Below are 15,363 nucleotides of genomic sequence, written 5' to 3'. Positions count from 1 at the left end.
ACAGCCAGAGTCCACCAGACAATCTCTGAGACGCAAATCTGTCTTGCATGGAACAGATTATTCCCATGGTATCAACCTTGTACTGGTACTCATACACATCACTTGCTAAGAAATGTGAGTATTTGGCAGGTTATGGTCAGCTGAAATCATTCAGTCAGTTTCAGACCTGACTGGCTGGGAAGAGCCATGAGGGATTTGGCAACAAATCAACCAGCCAGGTAAAAATCCACTCCTGCCAGCCCACAGCGTGGCGTGTGGACACTGAGCGCTCTTGGACTGGGCAGTAAGAGGGCTCCTTCCAGCTTGTCCACATCATTTAATTGGCAGAAGTCCACAAGTCTGTTCCCAACAGCAAATTCATGCCCAAGTTGGATAGAAAGCCATTTGACTCAATCAGTTGTCATTCCTTCCCCTCTGTCAGCGTGAGGCTTTCTGAAGGATCTTCACTCGGCTGCAGTCTCAACAGGTCATTTCTCTCTCATCAGATCCCAAGGTAAAAGGTGCTCTAGCTCCATTTACCTTACCCAGCTCTCCCCATTGTCAATTCAAATCTGAACAAGCCTTTTGAAGTCTCTTAGTCCTCTTTTTTTGTGTCAGGAAACCTTTGGGACAGTTTATAATCTATATAAGCACTAAGACAGGACCACAAAATGAATCGTATTAATATAATTACAACAAGTAAAACCATCAAAAGGACTGATTCCATATTTAAGCTAGAATAATGAGATAATGTGAAAAAAATATAATCTGGGAGATCTAATTATATAATGCAGTATTCAGTTCTGCACGGCCAGCCCAGCAATTCCTCTAACATTCCAATCAAAGTGATCTCACTAGCATGTGAGAGAAGAGTCCAGCTGACAGATTTGGGACATGTAACGTACTATTTAGTCAAGAGGCCCCATGTGCTATTCATAAAGAATTAACAACTCTTATATTGACAATGACAGTATTGTCAGAAGACCTTTGGAAGGAAGAAAAAAACCTCCATAAACTCCGTCTCTGTGAAGTTGGACTTTTTTTTTTTTTGGCCCCTCTTTTCCAATGCTGATGTAATCTCCAAATATCTCCAGCAGCAGCTGCTCAGCGAAACTAGGCACCTTCTCCCTAGTCCCTTTCAGCAGCACACGCAGCACTTTCCAGCTCCCTCAAGACAATCAGGGCCTTTCTTTCAATTAGCTATCACTTTAAGAGTCCTGTGCTGTCCAACGAGCTCTTACGAATGGTCTTTGCAGGAAACAACACTGGAGGAGCTTTTTTTTTTCCCCTAGACAAATGAAAAGGGGAAGAAGGGGAGGGGGAAGAGGGGGAGACAAAAAAGCACAAAAAACCAAATCAGAACACAGAAGCTGTCCAAAATGCATCGCTCATTTAGCACATAGACAAATGCAGAAATGTCCTCAACAGCCAAGGCTAGAGCAAAGCACACACACACAAACACAAAAAAAATGCTCCTACTTTCTTTAGGAGATAGTTTGTTTAGTCCAATATGTAAAAAGGTTTCATAGAAAGAAGTGCTCTTATTACAGCAAGTCTGAGCCATGCAAACTGAAAGGGAATGAAACTCCTGTAAGATTATGCTATGTTTCCTTATTTGGCTCTCCAAATGTAAAGCAGCATTATTTGAAGTAGACACTATAGGAAAGAACTCAGTTTAGCTCACTTTAAATATAGATGGATTGATGAAATGAGTAATTACTGGAACTGTTAAAATCTTTTCAGACTTACTAACTAGCAAGTTCCTTTCCCGCACTTTCTGTCTAAAAAGAAATTAAAGCCTGATTCAGAGACATAAGGCTTTGGGAATTCTACATTCTTCTTCCCTTAAATTCAGGGTACACTAATACTTTGAGGTCCTTGGAGATGCCAAGTCCTCATTAGAACTAGCACAAACTCCAGGATCCAGTTCAGAAGAAAACAAGGAACTTTTATTGATGTTTAAGCAATTCCTTGCCTGGGCCTGGACACGTGGAGTTATGAAGGCAAAATTGGGGAGGATCAGCAGTAAGTGAAATGACTTGGATATGGTTCAAGCAATAGCCCTGTGTCAGAGCTGCTTCCTTGATTTTTAAAAATTCTGCTTTAAACCAAATGTCATACCAAAATACTGACTGTCAGTATCATCTCAGAGTATCACTTTGTGGTCAAATTTGTCCTTGATTGGGGTAACATCATGAAAGTCAACATGTTGCCTACTACACAGCCAACAGAACCACATTTACACTGCAGTTTTTTTAAAAAATAAATAAAATACTCTGTTCCCTTTTATTGAATGTGTATCAGAAGCAAAGCCCTGGGCTTTGTAAACAGTTAAATGGCAGAGCAAAGCAAATACTTTCAGGGGTTTCAGAAGTTTGTTCACACTAATGGGTGTTCTCAACTACCACATGGATTCCTTAATGGAGGTGGAAAGTGTCAGAACTGATCAGATTGCTTAAAAGGCAAGAAAGTCTGACATATTGCCCTACGTGCAATTGTGAAGGAATGGGAATCAACTCAAATTCCTCTGGACAGGAAGGCTCAACCAAAGGATGAGTACACAAAATCAGGATTAAGGAGGAATCTTTGAGGAGGCACACCAAACAATGTCTTTTTATACCTACAGATTCCAAAAGCTGATGAGTTTAAAGGGACTGTTCCTTTCAGCTAGCAAAGACTTTGCTGAAAAAATGCAGCAGGCTGGAGAGAACAGATAAATACACATGTATATGTTACTAGGGTCACCTACAGCTACAGGAAAAAGGCTAAAAGGGGCCCAAAAGGTCTACCAGCTTGCCCTAAAGCAAAATCAATTACATCATTCCTGACAGCTGCTTCTCTAACCTGTTCTTTTCTTTTAAGAGACCTACACCCACACAGATGAGAAGAAAGGAAATCATCATCTCATCTGAAAGGGATTTCAGCAGGAAAAGCAGTCTGACAAACTGTTCAGTGGCTCTCTCTGCTGCAACACAATCCCTGCAAGACAGGGACTCCACAGTATGCACTCACTTGAGCAACTGGCTCATTTCGTAGCTGTACAATTAATTACTGGTTGAGGCGACAATATCTGAATTTTTTTTAGAGAAGCAGTATCTGGATGGCTGCAAGGAAAGTGCATCTTTTGTGACAACCCTCTTCCTCCAGCGTGGTGCAACACAGCTGTCTGTGCCCCAGCAGCATTGCTGGAAACCACTGATTTCAGCATTAGCTGTAATCCAGCACATCCCATGCCTTGGCCACGAGCTCCAGCTCACTCTGCTAGTGCTGAGGAGCCCGGTGGCTACTTAAGGGCACATTCCAGGGATGAACTGGGGGCTCATTCCAGTGCCAAGGGAACAGGTGCCTCCTCCTGCCTGGACTCACAAGTGGTTCTCAGCTCCAGCGGCTCCAGCGGTCCCTGTGAGGTGTCAAAGCTGGAACAGAGGCAGCACATCCCTGGCCAGGTGTCAAAACTGGAACAGAGGCAGCACATCCCTGGCGCCTGGCACCGGGATGTGCCCGAGACAGACTGACACAAAGCCGGGGCAGCTTCTACGCCGGCTGCCCAGGCAATGGCAGCTCCCTGGCTCCACATGCCATGGCTGGCAGCCTGACACCCCGCTTGCATTCACACACAAGAATGCTGCCCAAAATGGAAGGACAGTGCTTTCCTGCTTGGATTTCACTCCTTGGGACAGATTTCCTCCCCCAGAAAAATAACAGCACATCATGAGCAAGGTGAATTTAAATGCCAGATGAAAACTGGTGTGGCTGAGTTTTAGAAAATGCAGTTTAACATGGGTAGTTGTTCTTCCCCTCTTTGCAAATTATTTTGAGAGCAAGTGAGGAAAAGCATTATGTAAAGCCTATACATTGAGAATTATTATTTGGATTTTCCCAAACTTACTTTTTCACACAAGAGATGTTCCTAATGCCTGGCACCATTTTTGACGATGTGCCTTTTTTGAAGAATGTGTGCTGTATCACCCATAAAAGCATCCTCTCTGTTCAGAGTTTATTTTGTTAAAAATCATTTTTCAACTAGTCATCTCTCTAGGGAATAATGACATGATAGAACAGTATTTCTGACAGGTGATATTTTATTACTAACATATGTTTTCATCACACAACCAATATTACTATCCTATTCCGCTAGAAATATTTATTAAAATCCTCTAATGTGAAACTATTCCCAAGACAAAGTTCATATTTTGCTTTTAAATTGTCACATAATTAATTGTTCTGGTAAATGCCCATTGAAGGGTAGTTTACGGGGAAAAAAGTACATATTACACAGTCTTGTTGACTTTTAAAATGTAAGGCAACAGATTTCACAGATTTCATCTCATTTTCCGATTCTCTTATAAAGCAATCTCCTAAAATATCACTACATTCTCAAAATTTTAAAATACCAAATAAACTTACAAGCAGCAAAGCAGACAATACAACAATAATCCTAAAACACCCACTGTTATCATCATTTTGAAGTATATCCCAAAATATAAGTAAATTAGAGTTAAAAAGTAGGATATTTGACTTACTGCATTTTCCACACACTCAAAAGTCAGGATATCTACCAAAGGAAGCAGCAAAGAGTTGCAGGTGTTGGCAAGGCTAATAAGAAGTTCTGAGTTCTTTGTTAAAAAAAAAAAAGGAAAAAATCAAGACCAGCACTTATCTGTCAGAATCACGTTCCTTCTACAGTTATCAGAGTCAAAAAGGCACCTTGCTCTAGGTTACGTATGTGGAACCTCCTGAGCAAGCATTCTACATCACACTGGAAACAAAATACCACTTAAAAAGGGTCAGATCAAGAAGTCACCGCTTTAGAGGACAAAATCTGACATTCGGAGTCAATTATTGCTCCACCTAAGTTGTGATAACATGCACATATCAAGATCATTAAATCCTGCGTTGAGTCAAAGCAAAGTCAACACCTGCCCCACGGGTTTTCTCCTGGAAAATCCCCAGCAAACACACACCTCCCACTGCAATCAGCTCGGTATGCCCATTTCCATGATCAAGAACAACAAGAACAGACAGAAGATACTTCATTTATTACATGTTTCATCCCTTAAGACTAACTTCAGCCTCCTTAAAACCAGAAGTATTAGTAAAACCTCAGCTCATTCTCAAGTGTCAAAAGTGGGATTTAAATGCAACAAAAGAGCACAAATCGCAGGAAACAGTAATAAAAGTGAAGGGAAAGGACTAGAAGGAAATTAAACAAAACCTTATAAATCAGTCTTAAAAGTGATTACACAAAGCCATCTGTATTTCCAAAAAGACTTGATGAGACCTCTGCTGTCATTCCATGACCACTTCCATGTGCTGCTGGATGGGGCAATGGTCAGCAGGAGACATCTTGGTTCCCTTTCATTTATGGGAATTTTGTACTAGGAATGACCCAGCAGTAGCAAAATAGATCACATACAGGCCATGATACTTAATGGCACCAATCAATTAAAAGATTAGCAATGCCCAAAATGTCCACCTAATTGTGAACAAATATAAAAATACAAAAATACTTTGTGATTCAACAGAAAAAAAACCAGAGATACATATTTAAGATTTACATTATAAAGTTCAGAGCAGCTTGTTATCAAGTAATTATTATCTCCTTAGTGATCAGAGAGACCATACACAATTTGCTAAGTTTTCACACTCAGGTAGATGTCTAATTTTTGAGGTAGAAAGAACCTCAGGGTTTTTTTGCTGAAGAAATTAAGGAATTATCACCAAATTTGACCAGGCACAATGATCCAGCCCTAAACCAACCTCTTCTGGTGCTCTCCTTCCATCAGTAGATTTTTTTCCCCACTGAATTAATAGAATTCACATCAATACAGCAGAGAATTCAATGAATACTATTTTTGACAAAACAATGTTTCAACAAAATGCCAGTTTTTCAAACACAGAAAACTGGCATAACATGCTTCAGTTTCGACAACGTATTTGCCAAGAGCTGCTTTTCAGAGCCCTACAATTCAAGATCAGTACAAACCAGACAGATCACAGTCTTCAAACATTATGCAGTCAAGGCACTCATGCATAAAACCACAGTTTGAGCCTTTTGACGAGTGCTGTGGTCACCTGTCTCTGGGCTATTCCCAAGCCTCCCTTCACTTAAGATCCTTGTTTCCTTTTCACTGTGCACAAACCAGACTGGGACTTTCAGAAATGTCACAGGATGGAAAACTCACTTCCCTCTCATCTGCAACTCCATGTCTTTGGCAGACCAGATCACTTGGATTACGCTCTGCCTATGCTGTACCAAAAAGAGCTCAGACCCAAACCTGCCTCTGGTTTACAATTAAATTTGGGTGTCCTGGACATCCTTTGTTTTGACTGCACAAGCCAATAAAGATAGAAGCAAACAATGACACAGCTGCCATTTTCCTACAAGGTCCACCATGTGACAAACTTAACAACTAAAGAAAAATTCAAACTTTCTAAAACTAACTATAAGCAAAATGTGCTTTGGCAAACTACAGACCTTGGAAACCACTTGAAGATTATATCACCCCACTCATAAAATGCAGTTATTGAAAAGAACTGTTACCCTTTATAAGTGAGGGAAGGCAAACATTTCACATGCTGCACTGACACTGCTCCAAACATAATTTTTTCTATTCAAAAATGAAAGTCGGGCTTTCAGCAAACTACATTGTGTTTTGAAGAAGTTTTTCATTCTACTAACAGGTTATCCTGCTTACTTTCAAAGTCTCTTTGCACACAAAAAGAAGGGGAGCTGGGGCAAAGAAGGAAAGAAAAGAGTCCATTTGAAAAAATTACACTGCTAGATTACAAGAGTTGAAAGCTGGTATGTAACTTTGCTCCGGGTGATCAAACTGCTAATCAGGAATGCTGTTGGGAACAGAATGGAATTCCAAATAAATTAGCCATGTCCAAGAAGCCAATACAACACAGGATTAAGGCTCACAAAGAAAACAAATTTATTCAGCCTACTTTATCAGAATTCTTAATAATGTGTACTACTTTTTCTCATCGCAGTCTGAGCTCTTCCACTGGAACAGTGTGGAGAAGGAAAAATGAGTCACACTTCATAAATGTCCTACTTGTACAGACACCTAAAAATGTTACATAGAGCATGACACACAATGCCATTCTATATAAATACATATGCTTATCACAGCCATGGGAGAAATGTGCAGATTTCTTTCTCCGACTTTATTTCCGAGGCACCTGACCAAAGAAAAAATGCTACACACTTCTGTGAAAATCTACAAAGCTGAAAGAAAAGGTTAGAAATTAATGGACCTCCATGCTAAAATGAGGTTCATTACCATAGTGTAAATATTGAATAACTAACTACAAAAATAAATCTCTCTCCTCTATGACAATCCCATTGCATCATATTTTTTATCAAGTATAACAAGGAAAACTTGCAGTACTGTGGCTGAGGTACTGTCTGCAACTCAGAGCATTTGCTCTTTTCACCTCTGACAGCATCCCAGAGAAACTCTTCATAATAGCTTATGCCAAAATCACAGGAACATTAAAAGATGTGCTTCAGCTTCTGCCTCTCCTTGAATTGGAATTTTAATCTTTTTCAGGCTGGTTTTCCTCATCTGTGAAATGGAGATTATATTAGGCTCTTACTGTACAGTAATTTGGAGACAGAACTAATTTTTTGAAGCATTTTTGTAACAATAAATTTTTTAAAAGGAGATAAAATACTCACAAGAAGTACTTCATGCAGGATCTACACAGATAGAGAAAAATCTTCCTGTGATAGAAGTGCAGATACCATCTTGGCTTCTGAAAAAATTAGCTAAATCATAAACATATTATCACTTCAAGCCACACATTGTCCACTACACTTATTCATTGGAAAATAAGAGACTGAGGACAATACCACTTGCATTTACATGACTCTGCCATATTCCCCTGAGAATCTGTGCATGCAGGCATTTCCTGTAACAAAATTCATCAAGCGAGCCACCAGCTAAGTGTGAGTGTTGGGGATTCATTTGCCTGGTGGTTCCCAGCCATAGCACTGCCCTGCTTTCCAAATGACCAAACTGTATGAGCCATTTCATATCCATGGTTGGTATACCAGGTATTTTCTAAAGAATTTTTGTCCCAGAAAAGGGGGAGTCCCTAGTAAGACACCATCACCTCCCTTTCCCATGATGAAACAAATTAAATACTATTTATTATCACCACTGTATCTAGTATTTTATTAAAGCACAAAAGCACATGTTTTATAAAGTGTGACTTACACTTATTTTTTTGTAAAGTGTTTCCTCCTCCCTGTAAGAAGATATTTGCAAAATATGGAAAGAAAACCATATATTCCCAAATCCTCTTTTCTGGAATTGCACCTCCAGAGAGTGAGGGTCAGATGATGAAAGCCATTGCTGTGCCATCAATCCATGTGACTGGAAGGGTTCTGTCTGTATCTTAACGCCTCCATCAAATGCACATTAAAAAAATGTTTGATTTGCACAAAATATTTTAAATTAGATATAAACTATGCTGTTTTCTCAGAAAAATAAACCAAGAAAGCAATAAGCACAAACAAAACTTTGCATGAATACCAAAGAAAAGTGCTGATTTTCATTTTAAAAGGGTCTTCTTGAATAAAAACCAAATTTTTATGATTAAGTACTGCAAGAAAAGTTTTGATTCAGGGAACAGCAGAAAAGGACATTTTCCCAGAGGTTTAGAGCATGTTAATAAACTGTTTCAAGTCATTTGAGACAACAATTGTGGCAAATGAACTACTGGTCTAAAAAAATATTACCTTGTTCTACCTTGACCTGCCAAACAGGGCTGTGTACACTCTGCATTAATGGACGATTCGTGGGCTTGATCTGAGCACATGTGCAAGTGCTTGAAGATTTGGGGTGGATTTCTGCATTTCCAGGATACAGACCCAGGATTTCTGAGGGAAGAGATGGAGGATGGCTGCTGGCAAGGAGCAATGCTTCCCCGCTGACTCGCTCTTGGCTGATCGCTGGCCAAGGAGATGCATTCTGGGTTACCACAACAAATATTTGGCTTTACTAAATAATGTCATAAGTTGCAGCTTGATCAGCAAGTGCAATCCTCTTGTACCCTGAAAACAGCATGCTTGAGGTACATCTGAGATTAAAAAAAAAAAAAAAAACTCAGAAAATAAAGCAAGTAGGTGAAAGGTAACTGTATCACTTTACAGACACAAGCTTCTCTCTGATTACAACTAATTAAGATATTCAGCAGCCTTAAAACAATACCTTTTTTTAATCAGCAGCCTTTAAACAATACCTTTTTTACCCAGACGGCATCCATAGCTTTTTGTGATGACAAATGCCCTTTGAAAGAGTTAATAGGCAAAGGTTTGTACTGGCAATGAATAGGGCTACCTTTAATTGATCCAAGAGCCTTAGAGAGCCGTCTTATAGCGTGATGATGTATTTGGGTTGCAAGTAGGCCAAAATAAGCATAAAGAAAATCTGTAAGACCATGAGATCTTTCATTTTTTCATTGCAGGGAGGGAGTGGGGGGGGAGGGGGGAACTGCTGGGGAAAATGAGAGAACTATGATGGGGTTATCTTTGTGCTCTGGCACTTAAAATAGATAAATGACAGAAATTTTGAGGAAAAGAAAGGAAGTGATCAGGCCATAATTCTTTGAATAAACGTCAAGATGTACGGAAATGTACAAAACAAGGCTTCTTCAGAATTAAAAAAAAAAGCCATGAAAAAAGAGGAGATGGCCTAATGGTATAAAGAAACATTGATTAAAGAGATACCCAGAGGGAGAAAGATATTCCATCAGCTTTAACAAAAACTGCACGGCCCTGCATTCCCTCTTAACTTCTCAAGTAAGAGGATAAAAAAATGTCTGTAGAGGAGGCAGTCACATGGATCCATTTATAATTTTTCCCCTTATTCCCTGCTCATCTTTTGCATGGTTTTGTTCAAGATGTACAGGAAATATGCACACTAAAAGTGACTCACAAAATTAAACATGATAGGTTAGTTGTAAATATTTTACCCTGAGTAGCCAAAGAAGAAACAAAAAAATCATTTTTATAAAGAATATAAAATCCATTCATTCATATTTTTTCTTGATGAGACTGATTATACATTAATATTACCTAGTAATGAAGGAAGCAGTCTATCCATGCTTACACTAGTCTTTCATCAGAAACTCAATTTTGGCAGAATCCCTCCCTCACAAAGCAAAAGCTAAACATATTTCCTTGAACTTCCACAGGTGCAAACTTTATGTCAAGGTAGAATTTTTCTGGAAAGTCTGAGGAAAATCAGACAAGAAAATTCCTAGTCTAAAAGACTATTTTCAAATGGAATTACTGTGCAAGCATACCATCAACAACTCTGTAAAAAAATTCAAACAGAAAGCTGTTGGCAACTGAGATTTTCTTAGAAGACAGATATGGGAGAAGCTAGGAAAAAACAGTTGACATTGCTCCTTAAAAATAAAGAAGCAGAGCAATAAAATATCCTGATCCAATATATGCATCCAGATGCATCAGGAAAAGTGAGTCAAGTCCAGTTTCAATCTGGAACAGGGAATAGACAAGCTGTTCTCAAATTCCTGTTTATCCCAGAGCCATGAACAAGCCCTCTTCTAGCAGCCACCCAACAGAAAAAGGTACAGAGCTTTCATCATGGTCTAGGTAAAAATGAGGATTGAACTTACCTCTCAAAACAGCAATACGTTCCCCCATTAGGAATATTTGCCTCCTGTGAGTCTTCCCCTCTGGTACAAAGCTCTGAGGAAAAGAACAGATAAAACCTTCATGTCACAACTTCCAGACATTTTCCCAATTAACCATTCTAAGCCCACATCACCAACCACCACAGAATTACAACCATACCAAGGCGAGCACCAGCTGCATCCTTCAAAAAAACCCCTCACTTCAGGGCACAAACATCAGTAGGTGAGGAGAACCAGGACATGTGGACAGTGGCAACCTACTATGGAAAGTTGAGACGAGCTGTGTACATCCTTGCTTACTTCTGCATGAAGAGATTCAAAATATTGTTTGTATTTTGTGGTTTGAGTTGTTTTCATTTTTAAAAAATAATAATAATTTTGAGAAAGTCTTCTCTCCTTCATCCATTCTCTTTCAATTCAGACTCCCAGAATCTTCCACTGTAGTTTAAAGCCAAAATATTTCCTTCCACCTTATCAGGCAACATGGAAATTCTAGCTACCAATAAGTTTTCTGAAAAGTAAATAAATAAATAAAAAATTAGGATATACAAGGATGTTTAAAGGATATCAAGTTCTTTCGGAACAATTTAAAATCAACTGCTTTTTGTGCAGGGGACAGCAGGTGGATTGCCCATCCTGCTCTCCCCAGGCATGGTGAAGCACCAGTGTTCCGCAAAATAGAAGTCAATCACATAATAAAAGAACTATGTCCAGTAGCTTCCTATTTGATAGGAAAAAAATGGCTTTAAAAGTCTCTTGCAATCTACTTTATGATTCCATTCTATGAACTGGTACAATCAGCTTTTTTGTAGGATGCTCCATAGTATTGAAGATGGTATTTCTACTGCTGCCCTTGGGGACAGCCTACAGAAAAAGAGCCAATATTCAGATCCTGTTCACACACATTCACTAGAGAACACACCAAGAAGGGCACTTTGGTGGCAAATACCAGCAAAATCCGTGCCATTTTCCCAAATGAATCCTAAAGCGTATTTACAGGTCTGTTTGTTTACACAGAGATAAAACATGTCCCACCTGGAAGCATCAGTGGGAGCCAACAGAGTCCTATTAGGGTGGCATCTCTCTACAGACTCAAACTGACCACCAATGCCAAAATTATAAGAATCCCATAACCACGTGCTTATCTTTGACCAAGCAAATACTGTACTGATGACAAACTGAGGCGTAGGAAGTCTGAATAGAAATTAACCCAGATTTTCCAAGCTGCTTCATTTTACAGCTGCCTCATAAAGCTAAGAGAAACAACATTTTTAAAGCCAGTTCATGTTGTATTCTTGAAGGACTTTCTGTATTTGGTTAATTTTCACCCTTGCTTACACGTGCACATGCACACACCTGGAACGGCTAAAACAAAGACTTAAAGGGGGGGAAAACTGATGAAGAAACAGAAATGGGTTTTTCAGTGCCAAAGATGGACTCCCTTTCAGAGAGAAGATTAAAACTCACCAGTTTTTGTCCCTCATGCAAGTGCTCAGACAAAAGTTTCCCAGGTTCCTTATAAACTGAAATAACTCTTCTGAATAATTTATATTTTTAAAAAATGGTCTCCACCAAGCTTTACTGAGAGCTAGCTGAGTCTCCTTGCAAAATGTGCTGTTTAATTGAGGTTTAACTAGACTGTCATCTACAATCCCAGGCCCAAATACAGGGAAATAAAACCCACAATGTTTTCCCAAAGGAGGCAGAAGGAGTTTACACACTGTATCCTAAGAGGCAACAGGCACAGATAAAGTTGTGCTTTCAGGTCCAGCAGAATAAATCTTCAGGAACTCCACGTTGACAGAAACCTCCACCCTAAACTCTCCAAGGGCTCTCCTCAGCTCAGCTGAGGATACTAAGGAAGCAAACTCTGATCCTCTTTTTTTTTTCCTAGAAATCTGCTTCACAATTCAATATCTTTGATGTAAATCTTTTAAAAGACCGTGATGGCATCAAGTCAGGAACAGGATGGGGGGAAACGTGTTTCCGACTCCTCTGTGGGGGGACCATTAGGAGGAGGGTTAATAGCCCTGGGCATGCGATCAAATTAAGGTTTGTGCCAGTTCCCCCAGGCTTTCCCTTGCCATCAGCAGCTTCCCCAGGCTGGGCAGCTCACCCTCATCTCCTCCCCAAAGACAGCTCTTAAATAGAAGCACGACAAGTCTGCTGGGAGGAAACAGAGAGATAATCACATAACTAACTTATATGGACAAAGTATGAAATGGGCTGAGGGAGGGGAAGGAGGGAGGGAGCCTTTGATAGCTTCACCTTTGGAGTGATACAAACCTAACGCACATCCAGCTTAAAAACCGAGAGGTGGGGGGAGCTGGAATTCAGACCTTCTCAACATGTGGATTGCAGCACTGAGGCAAGCCCTGAGTCTAAGCAAGGCTGGAGTTAGCATTCAGAGCACACAGCCCAGCAGAGTATGGGAAAGGGATCGAGCAGCCAGCCCAAAGAGCTGGCGCCACGAACTGACGAGCAGAGCGCAAGTGATAAAGATTTACTGCGAGAGAGGAGGAAACAGTCCGCTGGCCCGATTAGAGCTGTGAATACCGAGTTGTTCAGGGAGGATTTTGCAGCTGACTGATCACAGGCTGTCGGAGCAGGCCTCGGACAACAGCTGCAAGGCTTGCTGGGCTGCAGAAACAAAAGGCGCCTAGCACGGTGCAAAGAAAGAGTTGACAGGTTGTTGTTAGCAGTGGCAAATGTGTGAGGTATGTCACTGTGTGTGAGAAGGGCTGGGCTGGGGTGCTGGGGAAGAAGGAGGGCAAGAAGCACAGGCAGCGCTCAGAAAAAGAGGGGGCGTCGTGGGGGAGGGAGCAGGGACACAGGCTTGGTCAAAGCATTTTCCTAAAATCAGGCCGGTGTTTGTAAGGAGGACAATCACAAGGTCTGTTTACTGCTGCCAAGATGAATTAGCCCATCGTCTCATTTATAGGACGAATCCGGTGGCACAGACTATAAGGTGCATGGCATTAAAGGGACTAATTAGACGATTCTGGCAAATCTGAATTAAGACCCTTTCTTTCTTTGAAAGCTGGAAAGCATTTCTCAGGACTCCAGTCAGATGGCTAAGGTTTTGTTGGGCCTTTTCTTTCCCTTCTGAGAAGGGATATCTTGTGCAATTCCCTAACTCACAAGGGTCTGCTCTAAATTCTGCTCTGAACTTCAAGAACAGTTGTTAGGAAGCTGCTGGCATTTACATCATATCTAAAAAGGTCCAAACGAAAATCCCGGATTCTGCAGGAATTCAGCTCCCAAGGACAAACTTTACAGCTGCTCCCTCCTGTTAAGAGTGGGCTAAACCAGAAGACCACATGAGAACATACCTGAGCTAGGAGCCTGCAGCTGAATTCTCACTCACACACAAAACAAGTGAGGTTTTTCAAAAGCTGGCTTCTAATCTGACACCCACCCCCTTCAAATCCAGTGCCTGCAGCCAAGTGCTTTTCCCAAGCAACTTGAGTTTTCTGGAGCCATGGTTCACTAAGCATGTGAGTGCTGGGCAGGAACATATCAATGAAACTCCAGAGATGATCAAAGACAGGAGCTGGAGAACAGGAGACCTTACTTTGAGCTCCCTGTTTGGCAAGTTTAGGATTCAGTTCTTGAAGTCTGGCAACATTTTACTCCAATTGTGACCAAAACAAAGTGTTCCAAACACCTCCGAAGCAGTGGTGCATGCTGTTTGCACACAACCACTATATTACAGTGGTCACTATTAAAATGTTTTACAAGCAGCTAAGGTTACCATGGCATTCACAGCATACTCATAGAAGGCAGTACCATGAAAATCACAGAAACATCCAGCACTGCAAGCTGCAAATATCAGATGTTTCATAGTAATTAGTGCCACTTTGTAAAGCATAGACTTCTTGCATTTTAACACACATATCTATCACCGACAAATAGGAGACACTAAGAAAGTGCAGTGGCCTTTATAGTGTTCAATCAATTATACAAACAAACCTTATTATGATTTTTCTCTTCTAAATGGTCTCTGGGACCCAGTTAGTCTAGCCCCAACGGGCAGCACTTGATACACTGTAAAGGGAATTCAGTACAAGAGGCATTTCAAGTCTTCTAACACAGCTCCATTCTCCCAAAATATATATTGAAAAAACAACCCAGTGTGCAGAATACTCCATCTAGGGGCAGAAGTGTGACTCAAAAATTCCTTAGCCTTCACTCTGACATGTGTTAACCTCATTCTACCAGGTCTGAGTCCATGAGAAATAATCAGACATTTCATAGGGGTTCCAAATAGCTCTTCCTCAGTATGAGTCCATAGATTTTTACTTTTTTTATTATTTTAAATACAGAGCTTCCAGCTTGAGTTTCCGCTTAACAGTGATGAAGAATACAGGCACCACTTTTATACACCTACTAGCAACTGGACTATACTTTAAACTACAAATATTATCTTAGGAACAATTTATAACCCATCATCCCCATATGCTCAAAGTTTTCAGATGAATAAGGGTGGCCAGTGAGCTCAACTAAAAAGAATACTGAAATGCCTGAAGGACTACTTGTGTAACTATATTTTTGGATGTAATTGTGCTTCTGCTGGAGTCAAAGCAAAGTCTGAATTTGAGTGCTATGAGAGCAGAAATAATTCATGGCAGAAGTGTATTTTTGAATCACAATTTCTCCCTTTAGCTGTATAATTCATTATCATTTATGATTAATGGAATTTGTTCACCA

At 40.3% G+C, this 15,363-nt stretch overlaps 1 protein-coding gene across 1 annotated transcript; it reads right to left on the bottom strand.

Moving 5' to 3' along the window:
• Window positions 1-574: 574 nt before the first annotated feature.
• Window positions 575-706, bottom strand: SMIM38 (small integral membrane protein 38). Its single transcript, XM_053979180.1, has one exon. The coding sequence runs from the start codon at window positions 704-706 to the stop codon at window positions 575-577; it is 132 nt and encodes a 43-aa protein (XP_053835155.1).
• Window positions 707-15,363: the final 14,657 nt, after the last annotated feature.

The sequence above is a fragment of the Vidua macroura genome, chromosome 6 (assembly GCF_024509145.1).
Source record: "Vidua macroura isolate BioBank_ID:100142 chromosome 6, ASM2450914v1, whole genome shotgun sequence".
Lineage (NCBI taxonomy): Eukaryota > Metazoa > Chordata > Aves > Passeriformes > Viduidae > Vidua > Vidua macroura.
The sequence above is the reverse complement of the archived record's forward strand: the minus strand, read 5'-3'. Positions and strand labels throughout refer to the sequence as shown.

Coding starts and splice junctions, on each gene's coding strand:
- SMIM38 (XM_053979180.1), bottom strand. CDS start 706: ATGGAATCAGTCCTTTTGATGGTTTTACTTGTTGTAATTATATTAATA.